At 41.9% G+C, this 18,904-nt stretch overlaps 1 protein-coding gene across 2 annotated transcripts in view; it reads right to left on the bottom strand.

The window, feature by feature from the left end:
- LOC137433731 (1-phosphatidylinositol 4,5-bisphosphate phosphodiesterase delta-4) overlaps nt 1–18,904 on the bottom strand; it is a 163,217-nt gene that overhangs the window by 31,036 nt on the left and 113,277 nt on the right. For both annotated transcript variants that reach the window (XM_068126005.2, XM_068126004.2), the window contains exons 10-12: nt 7,296–7,458; nt 5,769–5,885; nt 1,015–1,193 (exon numbers count right to left, since the gene is read on the bottom strand). In XM_068126005.2, coding sequence (XP_067982106.2) covers nt 1,015–1,193; nt 5,769–5,885; nt 7,296–7,458 — 459 coding nt within the window. The remainder of the gene's footprint in view (nt 1–1,014; nt 1,194–5,768; nt 5,886–7,295; nt 7,459–18,904) is intronic.

Below are 18,904 nucleotides of genomic sequence, written 5' to 3'. Positions count from 1 at the left end.
AATGCAAGCAAACCCAGAATGCAAGCAAACCCAGAATGCAAGCAAACCCAGAATACAGGGCAAACCCAGATTGCAAGCAAACCCAGAATGCAAGCAAACCCAGAATACAAGCAAACCCAGAATGCAAGCAAACCCAGAATGCAAGCAAACCCAGAATGCAAGCAAACCCAGATTGCAAGCAAACACAGAATGCAAGCAAACACAGAATGCAAGCAAACACAGAATGCAAGCAAACCCAGAATGCAAGCAAACCCAGGAAACAAGCAAACCCAGAATGCAAGCAAACCCAGAATGCAAGCAAACCCAGAATGCAAGCAAACCCAGAATGCAAGCAAACCCAGAATACAAGCAAACCCAGATTGCAAGCAAACCCAGAATGCAAGCAAACCCAGAATACAAGCAAACCCAGAATGCAAGCAAACCCAGAATGCAAGCAAACCCAGAATGCAAGCAAACCCAGATTGCAAGCAAACACAGAATGCAAGCAAACCCAGAATGCAAGCAAACCCAGACTGCAAGCAAACCCAGAATACAAGCAAACCCAGAATGCAAGCAAACCCAGAATGCAAGCAAACCCAGAATGCAAGCAAACCCAGGAAACAAGCAAACCCAGAATGCAAGCAAACCCAGAATGCAAGCAAACCCAGAATGCAAGCAAACCCAGAATGCAAGCAAACCCAGAATGCAAGCAAACCCAGAATACAAGCAAACCCAGATTGCAAGCAAACCCAGAATGCAAGCAAACCCAGAATACAAGCAAACCCAGAATGCAAGCAAACCCAGAATGCAAGCAAACCCAGAATGCAAGCAAACCCAGATTGCAAGCAAACACAGAATGCAAGCAAACCCAGAATACAAGCAAACCCAGAATGCAAGCAAACCCAGAATACAAGCAAACCCAGAATACAGGGCAAACCCAGAGAGTCAATAAATAAACATGAAATCTCTGACCTTTACGTGGTTCCTATTGATGTTCCAGGAAGTGGTAAAGGGCAAAAAGAACGGTTTTCCTACCTTAATGGTAAGCTTCATGGGATCAAAGGCTTCGCCGGAACAAGGATCCTCAGGATGAAAGTTCGACTCCATTCTGTGCATGTAGGTTGGTTTAAGCACGTAACCACAACCACCGTTCTGACGAAACCTCCCGCCATTCAGATCCATCTCACGACCTGGCGTCTGGAAATTTAGGGCGACTGGGTGGAACGAAAGAGCCAGTTAAAGAATATACGGAAAAGGAACCAAAAAGCGACTCCATAAATCTTTTTCTTGCAAGTGTCTGGGTTTTCTGTTTGGATACAGGGGTATCTACATTTGTACTTCATATCGGACAGAGGGGAGCATGAGCCACGGTCCACAAATGTACCTCAAATGCAATGAACTGTTAATTCAAAATGTTAATTACATGAAAATTCCTATTTTCAAAAAGTCATTCCTAATTCTTCCAATCATATATCTCAAAGGGGCAAGCTGGGTCAAAACCTTAAAATGTAACCTCCCCTTCACCAGAGCCTACCTACCCACCAATACCACTCCAATACCACGACCATCTCGGAATACACTGTTCTCCATGGAATCCGATCTGGGAATACACTGTTCTCTACGGAACCCGATCTCCAAACACAATGTTCTCTATGGAATCCGATCTCGGAATGCAATGTTCTCTATGGAATCCGATCTCAGAATGCAATGTTCTCTACAGAATCCGATCTCCAAACACAATGTTCTCTACGGAATCCGATCTCCAAACACAATGTTCTCTACGGAATCCGATCTCCAAACACAATGTTCTCTACGGAATCCGATCTCCAAACACAATGTTCTCTACGGAATCCGATCTCCAAACACAATGTTCTCTACGGAATCCGATCTCCAAACACAATGTTCTCTACGGAATCCGATCTCCAAACACAATGTTCTCTACGGAATCCGATCTCCAAACACAATGTTCTCTACGGAATCCGATCTCCAAACACAATGTTCTCTACAGAATCCGATCTCCAAACACAATGTTCTCTACGGAATCCGATCTCCAAACACAATGTTCTCTACGGAATCCGATCTCGGAATACACTGTTCTCTATGGAATCCGATCTCAGAATGCAATGTTCTCCATGGAATCCGATCTGGGAATACACTGTTCTCTACGGAATCCGATCTCGGAATACACTATCCTCCACGGAAACCAATCTCCAAATACACTGTTCTCTACGGAATCCGATCTCGGAATGCAATGTTCTCAACAGTATCCGATCTCGGAATACTCTGTTCTCTATGGAATCCGATCTCGGAATACACTGTTCTCTTTGGAATCCGATATGGGAATACATTGTTCTCTATGGAATCCGATCTCGGAATACAATGTTCTCCACGGAATATGATCTCAAAATACACTGTTCTCTATTGAATCTGATCTCAGAATACTCTGTTCTCCACAGAATCCGATCTCGGAATACACTGTTCTCTACGGAATCCGATCTCAGAATACACTTATCGACGGAATCCGATCTCGGAATACAATGCTCTCTATGGAATCCGATGTCGGAATACAATGTTCTCTACGAAATCCAATCTCGGAATACACAGTTCTCCACGGAATCCGATCTTAAAATACTGTTCTCTACGGAATCCAATCTGAGAAAACACTGTTCTCTACGGAATCCGATCTCGGAATACACTGTTTTCTATGGAATCCGATCTGGGAATACACTGTTCTCTATGGAATCTGATCTCGGAATACACTGTTCTCTACAGAATCCGATCTCCAAATACACTGTTCTTCAGGGAATCCGATCTCGGAATGCACTGTTCTCTACAGAATCCGATCTTGGAATGCACTGTTCTCCATGGAATCCGATCTCGGAATACAATGTTCTCCATGGAATCCGATCTCGGAATACACTGTTCTCCACGGAATCCGATCTCAGAATACACTTCTCCACGGAATCCGATCTCAGAATACAATGTTCTCTATATAATCCGATCTTGGAATACAATGTTCTCTATGGAATCTGATCTCGGAATACAATGTCCTCTACGGAATCTGATCTCAGAATACAATGTTCTCTAAAAAATCCGATCTCGGAATGCACTGTTCTCGATGGAATCCGATCTCAGAATACAATGTTCTCTACGGAATACGATCTCGGAATACACTGTTCTCCACAGAATCCGATCTCGGAATACAATGTTCTCTACGGAATACGATCCCAGAATACACTGTTCTCCAGGGAATCCGATCTCGGAATACACTGTTCTCCATGTAATCCGATCTCGGAATACACTGTTCTCCACGGAATCCGATCTCGGAATACACTGTTCTCCATGGAATCTGATCTCGGAATACAATGTTCTCTACGGAATACGATCCCCGAATACACTGTTCTCCACAGAATCAGATCTCGGAATACTCTGTTCTCCACGGAATCCGATCTCGGAATACACTGTTCTCTATGGAATCCGATCTCAGAATACAATGTTCTCTACGGAATCTGATCTCGGAATACACTGTTCTCCACGGAATCCGATCTCTGAATACACCGTTCTCTATGGAATCCGATCTCGGAATACAATGTTCTCTATGGAATCCGATCTCGGAATACAATGTTCTCTATGGAATCCGATCTCTGAATACACTGTTCTCTATGGAATACAATGTTCTCTATGGAATCCGATCTCTGAATACACTGTTCTCTATGGAATCCGATCTCAGAATACAATGTTCTCTATGGAATCCGATCTCGGAATACAATGTTCTCTACGGAATCTGATCTCAGAATACACTGTTCTCCATGGAATCCGATCTCGGAATACACTGTTCTCTATGGAATCCGATCTCGGAATACAATGTTCTCTATGGAATCCGATCTCGGAATACAATGTTCTCTATGGAATCCGATCTCGGAATACACTGTTCTCTACGGAATCCGCCATTTGAATCAATGCGAGTTCATCGTGTGATGTCACTGGTGAAATGAAAAATGGACACTTTACACTTTAGACGATCCTAAAAACGGGGCTTTTCGACACTTTGTGACTGGCGAAAAAAATTCAAAAATATTTCCCTTCAAATTAGACCTACATGAAAGATTTTCAATGGTTTTCATTAAAATAAAATAAAACTCCATTTGCGTTCCCGTTTAACAGGTTTTGAAGTTTATGATACTTGATTCTCATTGTTTGCATGAACATTCTTTCGGCAAATCTTGTTCACAACGAACTACCTTTTCATGCAGAATGACCCATTTTTTGTCCCCCGTCGCACCGCAGAGCGAAAGGGGGACTATGGTTTTCCCCTCTGTCCATGTGTGCGTCCGTCCATGCGTGCGTGCGTGCGTAAGCGAAGGACCGAATTCGAATTTGGTGTGTGGGTGCAGCTAGACATATGGAAGAACCCTGTTGAAAATTAGGTCGCCATGTCAAAATCCAAGATGGCCGCCGCCATTTATGTCTGAAGCCATGTATGTCTGAACCTTGTGAGCGGAATATCTTGAAAAATAAGCGAAGTACTAACTTCTAATCTGGTGTGTGGGTGTATCTTGGCATAAGGAAGAACGCTATTGAAAATTGGGTCGCCACGTCAAAATCCAAGATGGCCGCCACCATATATGTATCTACGCATAATGAAGAACGCTATTGAAAATTGGGTCGCCACGTCAAAATCCAAGATGGCCACCACCATATATATGTCTGAACCTTGTGAGCGAAATATCTTGAAAAATAAACGAACTACTAACTTCTAATCTGGTGTGTGCGTGTATCTACGCATAAGGGAGAACGCTATTGAAAATTGGGTCGCCACGTCAAAATCCAAGATGGCCGCCGCCATGTATGTCTGTCCTGAAAACAGCTGTTCACCACCATCTCTTATCTTCCCCCATCCAAAACCTTGATCTTTTCTACCCCCGCTAATTTCACCCCAATTCCACTTTTTGGAAATACCAACTTCTGTCCTGGAAGTCCTTGGTGTCCTTGTGTTTTATACTTCTCCCACCCACCCCCCCCCCACCCCCCACCCCTTCCCACGCCTCCTCCCCCCAAGTCCTCTCCCTCCCACACATCTCCCTGCTCTCAAATGTTGTGTGCTCTCAAGTGTTTGTGTGCTTCCCCTTCTCTTGTCTTCTGCTCCCTCTTTTTATATATTTTGTTTGTCTGGTTGATTTGTTTGTGAAGTAAATGTCAGCTCTTTCACGAGCCTCGATTCAGTACACAAAAAAAAACCAAAAAAAAAAAACCTTGTGAGCGGAATATCTTGAAAAATAAACGAACTACTAACTTCTAATCTGGTGTGTAGTTGTATCTACGCATAAGGGAGAGCGCTATTGAAAATTGGGTCGCCACGTCAAAATCCAAGATGGCCGCCTTGCGTCTTCCACTTTGTCAACTCACATCACTTCACCGACGGGGGACCTAGGCGTAACGCTTGTTCACCTTTAGCAGGGCCGAGTAATTATGGAGTGAGATCCTCAGTGGAAGCAAGTGCTGATGAAGCTTTCTCACAGTGAGGAACCCACAAGAGTGTTTGCCATTGCCCTCCCAGCAGGGGCAGACATTCAAACTGCAATCACTGACTTACAATATACACGTTTGGCAACATTGAGCCACCCAGAACCGACAATCAAGTCAAATTAAAGGGGAATTGCACCTGGATCAATGTGGCTGCAGGTAATGGATTATAACCCCTGACCTCCCCAATTATAATTAAGACTAATAACATACCGATTGGCAGTTCCTCTGTGTTCTTGGCCTGTTGGGTTACTCGTAGCGCTCACCTATTTGGCAGCCGGCATTCCACATATTCTGTGGGTTGTAGTTTGAAGAGTCGGTGCGAAGTCCCGCGGGGTAAATCCGGCTCAGCTGGAGGGCATTGTAACGAACAAATTCTTTACCTGCAAGGAGGAAGATACATGGTGAATGGTTTCGTACAACATGAAGAAGTAGCTTGTGTGTTGTGCTTTCACCAACGTGTTGAGACGTACTCAAGCAGCCATTGTGTGGTTCACTTCATTAATAGTTACTAGCAGAGTACCCATCCCACGGGCAATGTTGTTCCAAGTATTCAATTCGCTCTTTCACGAGCCTCGATCTTGTATACAAAAAAAAAAAAAAAAAAAAAAAAAACGTTCTTCTGACTCATACTTTGATTCGGGCGGTGTATAGGCAACTGACAGCTGTCTCAATCGCTCCCGAAAATAAGCTATAAAAAACCTGGGTTACGTTCATGAAGCAAGAACATGCCTACTGCTTATAATTCAAAACACCTCATTGCCCTGGAAAATGTGGAGACAGGAATGCTGTACTGTAAAGGGTGGGACTTGTAATACCCTCTCCCACCTGGAGGTGGTGCTCTAGCATACACATTTACATAGAGAATTTGCATCCCTCCACTCCCACTCCCACCCCCAAGAATCCCTGCAAAGATAAAAACATGCTGATCCTATGTAGCAAATCTCAATGTAATCAGCCCAAAACTACAGGAGTAGAGTGACAAACACAAACCTGGCCGTTAGTTATAGTAAGGATTAGTGATATAAGGGTACATTGCCTTGGCGACTTGAAGAAAATCTACTGATAGTGTATTACTGATACATGGTAAATAAAACACTGTAGCGGTTGCCGCTGAGCATACACAATCGCCTTACACCTGCCGAAGACGCAACCAGGGAGCGATCACTGTACAAGGCTCGCCCAGGCCGCCCGGGCAGGCCCAGACTCGCCTTTCCCGGGCATGCCCGGACTCGCCTTTCCCGAGCTCGCCCAGGCCGCCCGGGCACGTCCAGACTCGCCTTTCCCAAGCTCGCCCAGGCCGCCCGGGCACGTCCAGACTCGCCTTTCCCGAGCTCGCCCAGGCCGCCCGGGCACGTCCAGACTCGCCTTTCCCGGGCTCGCCCAGGCCGCCCGGGCACGCCCAGTCTCGCCTTTCCCGGGCAAACGCTCCGGCATGACGTGTTTGATTGCATATATATATTGCTGCCCGATAAACGGGCTTTTCAGAGTACCCGAGTTTTGGTTTGCTCAATAAAGAAGCTCGGACGAATTCCCGTCTTTTGTCGCGTCAATCCTTTCGACTCGCGTAGAAGCACAGCTCCTCAACACCACATTATTCAACCTTTCCTTACCCATTAACCCATTATCTTAGAAAGCAGCCTCATCTGACTCAGATCAAAAATGTTATTCCATCTGACTAAACCTAATGAGGAGGTGCAAACTGAAAGATTAACAAATAGGATCACACAGGATTGGCTAAAGATCTTGTCATAATCCAGACAACGTAGGCCTTCCTCGTTGTTCAAACTCACCACTTTCACTGCACAACTTTTGGGCTTTGGATTCAACGAAGGAGGACATCTCGCAGCACTTTGACCTTTCTGCTGCTTGCGCAAAGCCATTGAAGTGCACGCTCTTACAGTAAATGATCAAGTCAGACAAGTCCTTGTGCAGTTTCTGGTTGCTTTTTTTTACCTGGGAGAAGGTTCGAGAAGACATGACCGTCAAGGGACACTGTAAACCAAACATTGTAAGCATTGCATCAAATTTCATAAGAATATAGTATTTCCAACAATAATATAAATCTGGCACTTGTTTATGAGAAATACCCTCTAAAGTTTGTGTTTGTGTGTGATTGTGTCATTAATATTCAAACCTCACATAAAACAGGAAGTTTGGACCATGATGATGGGACCAGCAATTTGCATCAAGACTCCAAAGCAAATTTTGGAAAAGTTTCAACAAAATGTCGTGCTCAAGGTTGATGGCTGTAGGGAAAACTGTGGTCAGCTTCTGGAGTGGATTGAAAATTGTTTTAGGATATTCATTTTGTGGGAGACAGACCTCGTGCAGACCACTGGATATGCTGCTTTGCCCTGGGCCTTCTCAATATTCACAAGGCCTGGTGTTACCTCTACATGAGCCCTGGTCTATAGACCATTGTGTATGAATAGAAATGCAGGCGATGCCTAAACGTGTGTGTTTGCGTGTTGCACACTATCAGGAAGTCTCTGCTGATGGTGAGTGTGTGGGATTTCTCTTTGCTGATCACTTCATTCTGTGCTGTAACATCCTCCATTTTACGGATAGACAGGCAGCAGCATCTTCTCTTTCTGCAGACCTTGATAGAATCACAACCTTGTCAAATGCTTAGAATCACCAACTTGTCAAACACTTGGAATCACCAACTTGTCAAACACTTGGAATCACAACCTTGTGAAACACTTGGAATCACCAACTTGTCAAACACTTGGAATCACCAACTTGTCAAACACTTGGAATCACAACCTTGTGAAACACTTGGAATCACCAACTTGTCAAACACTTGGAATCACCAACTTGTCAAACACTTGGAATCACCAACTTGTCAAACACTTGGAATCACAACCTTGTCAAACACTTGGAATCACAACCTTCTCAAACACTTGGAATCACCAACTTGTCAAACACTTGGAATCACCAACTTGTCAAACACTTGGAATCACAACATTGTCAAACACTTGGAATCACCAACTTGTCAAACACTTGGAATCACCAACTTGTCAAACACTTGGAATCACAACCTTGTCAAGCACTTGGAATCACAACTTTGTGAAACACTTGGAATCACAACCTTCTCAAACACTTGGAATCAACAACTTGTCAAACACTTGGAATCACCAACTTGTCAAACACTTGGAATCACCAACTTGTCAAACACTTGGAATCACCAACTTGTCAAACACTTGGAATCACCAACTTGTCAAACACTTGGAATCACAACCTTCTCAAACACTTGGAATCACCAACTTGTCAAACACTTGGAATCACCAACTTGTCAAACACTTGGAATCACAACCTTGTCAAGCACTTGGAATCACAACTTTGTGAAACACTTGGAATCACAACCTTCTCAAACACTTGGAATCAACAACTTGTCAAACACTTGGAATCACCAACTTGTCAAACACTTGGAATCACCAACTTGTCAAACACTTGGAATCACCAACTTGTCAAACACTTGCAATCAACAACTTGTCAAACACTTGGAATCACCAACTTGTCAAACACTTGGAATCACCAACTTGTCAAACACTTGGAATCACAACCTTGTGAAACACTTGGAATCACCAACTTGTCAAACACTTGGAATCACCAACTTGTCAAACACTTGGAATCACCAACTTGTCAAACACTTGGAATCACAACCTTGTCAAACACTTGGAATCACAACCTTCTCAAACACTTGGAATCACCAACTTGTCAAACACTTGGAATCACCAACTTGTCAAACACTTGGAATCACAACATTGTCAAACACTTGGAATCACCAACTTGTCAAACACTTGGAATCACCAACTTGTCAAACACTTGGAATCACAACCTTGTCAAGCACTTGGAATCACAACTTTGTGAAACACTTGGAATCACAACCTTCTCAAACACTTGGAATCAACAACTTGTCAAACACTTGGAATCACCAACTTGTCAAACACTTGGAATCACCAACTTGTCAAACACTTGGAATCACCAACTTGTCAAACACTTGGAATCACCAACTTGTCAAACACTTGGAATCACAACCTTCTCAAACACTTGGAATCACCAACTTGTCAAACACTTGGAATCACCAACTTGTCAAACACTTGGAATCACAACCTTGTCAAGCACTTGGAATCACAACTTTGTGAAACACTTGGAATCACAACCTTCTCAAACACTTGGAATCAACAACTTGTCAAACACTTGGAATCACCAACTTGTCAAACACTTGGAATCACCAACTTGTCAAACACTTGGAATCACCAACTTGTCAAACACTTGCAATCAACAACTTGTCAAACACGTGGAATCACCAACTTGTCAAACACTTGGAATCACCAACTTGTCAAACACTTGGAATCACCAACTTGTGAAACACTTGGAATCACCAACTTGTCAAATGCTTGGAATCCCCAACTTGTCAAACACTTGGAATCACCAACTTGTGAAACACTCGGAATCAGAACCTTGTCGAACACTTGGAATCACCAACATGTCAAACACCTGGAATCACCAACTTGTGAAACACTTGGAATCACCAACTTGTCAAACGATTAGAATCACCAACTCGTCAAACACTTGGAATCACCAACTTGTCAAACACTTGGAATCACCAACTTGTCAAATGCTTAGAATCACCAACTTGTCAAACACTTGGAATCACAACCTTGTCAAACACTTGTAATCACCAACTTGTCAAACACTTGGAAACACCAACTTGTCAAACACTTGGAATCAACAACTTGTCAAACACTTGGAATCACCAACTTGTGAAACACTTCGAATCACCAACTTGTGAAACACTTGGAATCACCAACTTGTCAAACGATTAGAATCACCAACTTGTCAAACGATTAGAATCACCAACTCGTCAAACACTTCGAATCACCAACTTGTCAAACGATTAGAATCACCAACTCGTCAAACACTTGGAATCACCAACTTGTGAAACACTTGGAATCACCAACTTGTCAAACGATTAGAATCACCAACTCGTCAAACACTTCGAATCACCAACTTGTCAAACACTTGGAATCACCAACTTGTGAAACACTTGGAATCACCAACTTGTGAAACACTTGGAATCACCAACTCGTCAAACACTTCGAATCACCAACTTGTCAAACACTTGGAATCACCAACTTGTGAAACACTTGGAATCACCAACTTGTCAAACGATTAGAATCACCAACTTGTCAAACGATTAGAATCACCAACTCGTCAAACACTTCGAATCACCAACTTGTCAAACACTTGGAATCACCAACTTGTGAAACACTTGGAATCACCAACTTGTCAAACACTTGGAATCACCAACTTGTGAAACACTTGGAATCACCAACTTGTCAAACGATTAGAATCACCAACTCGTCAAACACTTCGAATCACCAACTTGTCAAACACTTGGAATCACCAACTTGTGAAACACTTGGAATCACCAACTTGTCAAACGATTAGAATCACCAACTCGTCAAACACTTGGAATCACCAACTTGTCAAACACTTGGAATCACCAACTTGTCAAATGCTTGTAATCACCAACTTGTCAAACACTTGGAAACACCAACTTGTCAAACACTTGGAATCAACAACTTGTCAAACACTTGGAATCACCAACTTGTGAAACACTTGGAATCACCAACTTGTCAAACGATTAGAATCACCAACTCGTCAAACACTTGGAATCACCAACTTGTCAAACACTTGGAATCACCAACTTGTCAAACACTTGGAATCACCAACTTGTCAAACACTTGGAAACACCAACTTGTCAAACACTTGGAATCAACAACTTGTCAAACACTTGGAATCACCAACTTGTGAAACACTTGGAATCACCAACTTGTGAAACACTTGGAATCACCAACTTGTCAAACGATTAGAATCACCAACTCGTCAAACACTTGGAATCACCAACTTGTCAAACACTTGGAATCACCAACTTGTCAAACACTTGGAATCACCAACTTGTCAAACACTTGGAATCACAACCTTGTCAAACACTTGGAATCACCAACTTGTCAAACACTTGGAATCACCAACTTGTCAAACACTTGGAATCACCAACTTGTCAAACACTTGGAATCACCAACTTGTCAAACACTTGGAATCACAACCTTGTCAAACACTTGGAATCACCAACTTGTCAAACACTTGGAATCACAACCTTGTCAAACGCTTAGAATCACCAACTTGTCAAACACTTGGAATCACAACCTTGTCAAACACTTGGAAGCACCAACTTGTCAAACGCTTAGAATCACCAACTTGTCAAACACTTGGAATCACAACCTTGTCAAATGCTTGGAATCACCAACTTGTCAAACACTTGGAATCACCAACTTGTCAAACACTTGGAATCACCAACTTGTCAAACACTTGGAATCACAACCTTGTCAAACACTTGGAAGCACCAACTTGTCAAACGCTTAGAATCACCAACTTGTCAAACACTTGGAATCACAACCTTGTAAAATGCTTGGAATCACCAACTTGTCAAACACTTGGAATCACCAACTTGTCAAACACTTGGAATCACAACCTTGTCAAACGCTTAGAATCACCAACTTGTCAAACACTTGGAATCACAACCTTGTCAAACACTTGGAATCACCAACTTGTCAAACACTTGGAATCACCAACTTGTCAAACACTTGGAATCACCAACTTGTCAAACGCTTGGAATCACAACCTTGTCAAATGCTTGGAATCACCAACTTGTCAAACACTTGGAATCACAACCTTGTCAAACACTTGGAATCACCAACTTGTCAAACACTTGGAATCACCAACTTGTCAAACACTTGGAATCACCAACTTGTCAAACGCTTGGAATCACAACCTTGTCAAATGCTTGGAATCACCAACTTGTCAAACACTTGGAATCACAACCTTCTCAAACACTTGGAATCCCCAACTTGTCAAACACTTAAAATCACCAACTTGTCAAACACTTGCAATCACAACCTTGTAAAATGCTTGGAATCACCAACTTGTCAAACACTTGGAATCACAACCTTGTCAAATGCTTGGAATCCCCAACTTGTCAAACACTTAGAATCACCAACTTGTCAAACACTTGGAATCACCATCTTGTCAAACACTTGGAATCACAACCTTGTCAAACACTTGGAATCACCAACTTGTCAAACACTTAGAATCACCAACTTGTCAAACACTTGGAATCACCAACTTGTCAAACACTTGGAATCACAACCTTGTCAAACGCTTAGAATCACCAACTTGTCAAACACTTGGAATCACAACCTTGTCAAACACTTGGAATCACCAACTTGTCAAACGCTTAGAATCACCAACTTGTCAAACACTTGGAATCACAACCTTGTCAAATGCTTGGAATCCCCAACTTGTCAAACACTTGGAATCACCAACTTGTCAAACACTTGGAATCACCAACTTGTCAAACACTTGGAATCACCATCTTGTCAAACACTTGGAATCACCAACTTGTCAAACACTTAGAATCACCAACTTGTCAAACACTTGGAATCACCAACTTGTCAAACACTTGGAATCACCATCTTGTCAAACACTTGGAATCACCATCTTGTCAAACACTTGGAATCCCCAACTTGTCAAACACTTAGAATCACCAACTTGTCAAACACTTGGAATCCCCAACTTGTCAAACACTTAGAATCACCAACTTGTCAAACACTTGGAATCACCAACTTGTCAAACACTTGGAATCACCATCTTGTCAAACACTTGGAATCACCAACTTGTCAAACACTTGGAATCACCAACTTGTCAAACACTTGGAATCACCAACTTGTCAAACACTTGGAATCACCATCTTGTCAAACACTTGGAATCCCCAACTTGTCAAACACTTAGAATCACCAACTTGTCAAACACTTGGAATCACAACCTTGTCAAACACTTGGAATCACCATCTTGTCAAACACTTGGAATCACCAACTTGTCAAACACTTGGAATCACCATCTTGTCAAACACTTGGAATCACCAACTTGTCAAACACTTGGAATCACCAACTTGTCAAACACTTGGACTCACCAACTTGTCAAACACTTGGAATCACAACCTTGTAAAATGCTTGGAATCACCAACTTGTCAAACACTTGGAATCACAACCTTGTCAAATGCTTGGAATCCCCAACTTGTCAAACACTTAGAATCACCAACTTGTCAAACACTTGGACTCACCAACTTGTCAAACACTTAGAATCACCAACTTGTCAAACACTTGGAATCACCATCTTGTCAAACACTTGGAATCACCAACTTGTCAAACACTTGGAATCACCAACTTGTCAAACACTTGGAATCACCAACTTGTCAAACACTTGGAATCACCAACTTGTGAAACACTTGGAATCACCAACTTGTCAAACACTTAGAATCACCAACTTGTCAAATGCTTGGAATCACAACCTTGTAAAATGCTTGGAATCACCAACTTGTCAAACACTTGGAATCACAACCTTGTCAAATGCTTGGAATCCCCAACTTGTCAAACACTTAGAATCACCAACTTGTCAAACACTTGGACTCACCAACTTGTCAAACACTTAGAATCACCAACTTGTCAAACACTTGGAATCACCATCTTGTCAAACACTTGGAATCACCAACTTGTCAAACACTTGGAATCACCAACTTGTCAAACACTTGGAATCACCAACTTGTCAAACACTTGGAATCACCAACTTGTGAAACACTTGGAATCACAACCTTGTGAAACACTTGGAATCACCATCTTGTCAAACACTTGGAATCACCAACATGTCAAACACTTGGAATCACCAACTTGTCAAACACTTGGAATCACCAACTTGTCAAACACTTGGAATCACAACCTTGTGAAACACTTGGAATCACCAACATGTCAAACACTTGGAATCACCAACTTGTCAAACACTTGGAATCACCAACTTGTCAAACACTTGGAATCACCAACTTGTCAAACACTTGGAATCACCAACTTGTGAAACACTTGGAATCACAACCTTGTGAAACACTTGGAATCACCATCTTGTCAAATGCTTGGAATCACCAACTTGTCAAACACTTGGAATCACCAACTTGTCAAACACTTGGAATCACCAACTTGTCAAACACTTGGAATCACAACCTTGTCAAACACTTGGAAGCACCAACTTGTCAAACGCTTAGAATCACCAACTTGTCAAACACTTGGAATCACAACCTTGTAAAATGCTTGGAATCACCAACTTGTCAAACACTTGGAATCACCAACTTGTCAAACACTTGGAATCACAACCTTGTCAAACACTTGGAATCACCAACTTGTCAAACACTTGGAATCACCAACTTGTCAAACACTTGGAATCACCAACTTGTCAAACACTTGGAATCACCAACTTGTCAAACACTTGGAATCACAACCTTGTCAAACACTTGGAATCACCAACTTGTCAAACACTTGGAATCACAACCTTGTCAAACGCTTAGAATCACCAACTTGTCAAACACTTGGAATCACAACCTTGTCAAATGCTTAGAATCACCAACTTGTCAAACGCTTAGAATCACCAACTTGTCAAATGCTTAGAATCACCAACTTGTCAAACGCTTAGAATCACCAACTTGTCAAACGCTTAGAATCACCAACTTGTCAAACACTTGGAATCACAACCTTGTGAAACACTTGGAATCACAACCTTGTCAAACACTTGGAAGCACCAACTTGTCAAACGCTTAGAATCACCAACTTGTCAAACACTTGGAATCACAACCTTGTCAAATGCTTGGAATCACCAACTTGTCAAACACTTGGAATCACCAACTTGTCAAACACTTGGAATCACCAACTTGTCAAACACTTGGAATCACAACCTTGTCAAACACTTGGAAGCACCAACTTGTCAAACGCTTAGAATCACCAACTTGTCAAACACTTGGAATCACAACCTTGTAAAATGCTTGGAATCACCAACTTGTCAAACACTTGGAATCACCAACTTGTCAAACACTTGGAATCACAACCTTGTCAAACGCTTAGAATCACCAACTTGTCAAACACTTGGAATCACAACCTTGTCAAACACTTGGAATCACCAACTTGTCAAACACTTGGAATCACCAACTTGTCAAACACTTGGAATCACCAACTTGTCAAACGCTTGGAATCACAACCTTGTCAAATGCTTGGAATCACCAACTTGTCAAACACTTGGAATCACAACCTTGTCAAACACTTGGAATCACCAACTTGTCAAACACTTGGAATCACCAACTTGTCAAACACTTGGAATCACCAACTTGTCAAACGCTTGGAATCACAACCTTGTCAAATGCTTGGAATCACCAACTTGTCAAACACTTGGAATCACAACCTTCTCAAACACTTGGAATCCCCAACTTGTCAAACACTTAAAATCACCAACTTGTCAAACACTTGCAATCACAACCTTGTAAAATGCTTGGAATCACCAACTTGTCAAACACTTGGAATCACAACCTTGTCAAATGCTTGGAATCCCCAACTTGTCAAACACTTAGAATCACCAACTTGTCAAACACTTGGAATCACCATCTTGTCAAACACTTGGAATCACAACCTTGTCAAACACTTGGAATCACCAACTTGTCAAACACTTAGAATCACCAACTTGTCAAACACTTGGAATCACCAACTTGTCAAACACTTGGAATCACAACCTTGTCAAACGCTTAGAATCACCAACTTGTCAAACACTTGGAATCACAACCTTGTCAAACACTTGGAATCACCAACTTGTCAAACGCTTAGAATCACCAACTTGTCAAACACTTGGAATCACAACCTTGTCAAATGCTTGGAATCCCCAACTTGTCAAACACTTGGAATCACCAACTTGTCAAACACTTGGAATCACCAACTTGTCAAACACTTGGAATCACCATCTTGTCAAACACTTGGAATCACCAACTTGTCAAACACTTAGAATCACCAACTTGTCAAACACTTGGAATCACCAACTTGTCAAACACTTGGAATCACCATCTTGTCAAACACTTGGAATCACCATCTTGTCAAACACTTGGAATCCCCAACTTGTCAAACACTTAGAATCACCAACTTGTCAAACACTTGGAATCCCCAACTTGTCAAACACTTAGAATCACCAACTTGTCAAACACTTGGAATCACCAACTTGTCAAACACTTGGAATCACCATCTTGTCAAACACTTGGAATCACCAACTTGTCAAACACTTGGAATCACCAACTTGTCAAACACTTGGAATCACCAACTTGTCAAACACTTGGAATCACCATCTTGTCAAACACTTGGAATCCCCAACTTGTCAAACACTTAGAATCACCAACTTGTCAAACACTTGGAATCACAACCTTGTCAAACACTTGGAATCACCATCTTGTCAAACACTTGGAATCACCAACTTGTCAAACACTTGGAATCACCATCTTGTCAAACACTTGGAATCACCAACTTGTCAAACACTTGGAATCACCAACTTGTCAAACACTTGGACTCACCAACTTGTCAAACACTTGGAATCACCAACTTGTCAAACACTTGGAATCACCATCTTGTCAAACACTTGGAATCACCAACTTGTCAAACACTTGGAATCACCAACTTGTCAAACACTTGGAATCCCCAACTTGTCAAACACTTAGAATCACCAACTTGTCAAACACTTGGACTCACCAACTTGTCAAACACTTGGAATCACCAACTTGTCAAACACTTGGAATCACCATCTTGTCAAACACTTAGAATCACCAACTTGTCAAACACTTGGACTCACCAACTTGTCAAACACTTGGAATCACCAACTTGTCAAACACTTGGAATCACCATCTTGTCAAACACTTGGAATCACCAACTTGTCAAACACTTGGAATCACCAACTTGTCAAACACTTGGAATCACCAACTTGTCAAACACTTGGAATCACCAACTTGTCAAACACTTGGAATCACCAACTTGTCAAACACTTGGAATCACAACCTTGTCAAACACTTGGAATCACCAACTTGTCAAACACTTGGAATCACCAACTTGTCAAACACTTGGAATCACAACCTTGTCAAACGCTTAGAATCACCAACTTGTCAAACACTTGGAATCACCAACTTGTCAAACACTTGGAATCACCAACTTGTCAAACACTTGGAATCACAACCTTGTCAAACGCTTAGAATCACCAACTTGTCAAACACTTGGAATCACCAACTTGTCAAACGCTTAGAATCACCAACTTGTCAAACACTTGGAATCACAACCTTGTAAAATGCTTGGAATCACCAACTTGTCAAACACTTGGAATCACAACCTTGTCAAATGCTTGGAATCCCCAACTTGTCAAACACTTAGAATCACCAACTTGTCAAACACTTAGAATCACCAACTTGTCAAACACTTGGACTCACCAACTTGTCAAACACTTGGAATCACCAACTTGTCAAACACTTGGAATCACCATCTTGTCAAACACTTAGAATCACCAACTTGTCAAACACTTGGACTCACCAACTTGTCAAACACTTGGAATCACCAACTTGTCAAACACTTGGAATCACCATCTTGTCAAACACTTGGAATCACCAACTTGTCAAACACTTGGAATCACCAACTTGTCAAACACTTGGAATCACCAACTTGTCAAACACTTGGAATCACCAACTTGTCAAACACTTGGAATCACCAACTTGTCAAACACTTGGAATCACAACCTTGTCAAACACTTGGAATCACCAACTTGTCAAACACTTGGAATCACCAACTTGTCAAACACTTGGAATCACAACCTTGTCAAACGCTTAGAATCACCAACTTGTCAAACACTTGGAATCACAACCTTGTCAACCACTTGGAATCACCAACTTGTCAAACACTTGGAATCACCAACTTGTCAAACACTTGGAATCACAACCTTGTCAAACGCTTAGAATCACCAACTTGTCAAACACTTGGAATCACCAACTTGTCAAACACTTGGAATCACCAACTTGTCAAACACTTGGAATCACAACCTTGTCAAACGCTTAGAATCACCAACTTGTCAAACACTTGGAATCACCAACTTGTCAAACGCTTAGAATCACCAACTTGTCAAACACTTGGAATCACAACCTTGTAAAATGCTTGGAATCACCAACTTGTCAAACACTTGGAATCACAACCTTGTCAAATGCTTGGAATCCCCAACTTGTCAAACACTTAGAATCACCAACTTGTCAAACACTTGGACTCACCAACTTGTCAAACACTTAGAATCACCAACTTGTCAAACACTTGGAATCACCATCTTGTCAAACACTTGGAATCACCAACTTGTCAAACACTTGGAATCACCAACTTGTCAAACACTTGGAATCACCAACTTGTCAAACACTTGGAATCACCAACTTGTGAAACACTTGGAATCACCAACTTGTCAA

This window comes from Myxine glutinosa, chromosome 10 (genome assembly GCF_964187855.1).
Source record: "Myxine glutinosa chromosome 10, kmMyxGlut1.1, whole genome shotgun sequence".
Taxonomy (NCBI): Eukaryota; Metazoa; Chordata; class Myxini; order Myxiniformes; family Myxinidae; genus Myxine; species Myxine glutinosa.
The sequence above is the reverse complement of the archived record's forward strand: the minus strand, read 5'-3'. Positions and strand labels throughout refer to the sequence as shown.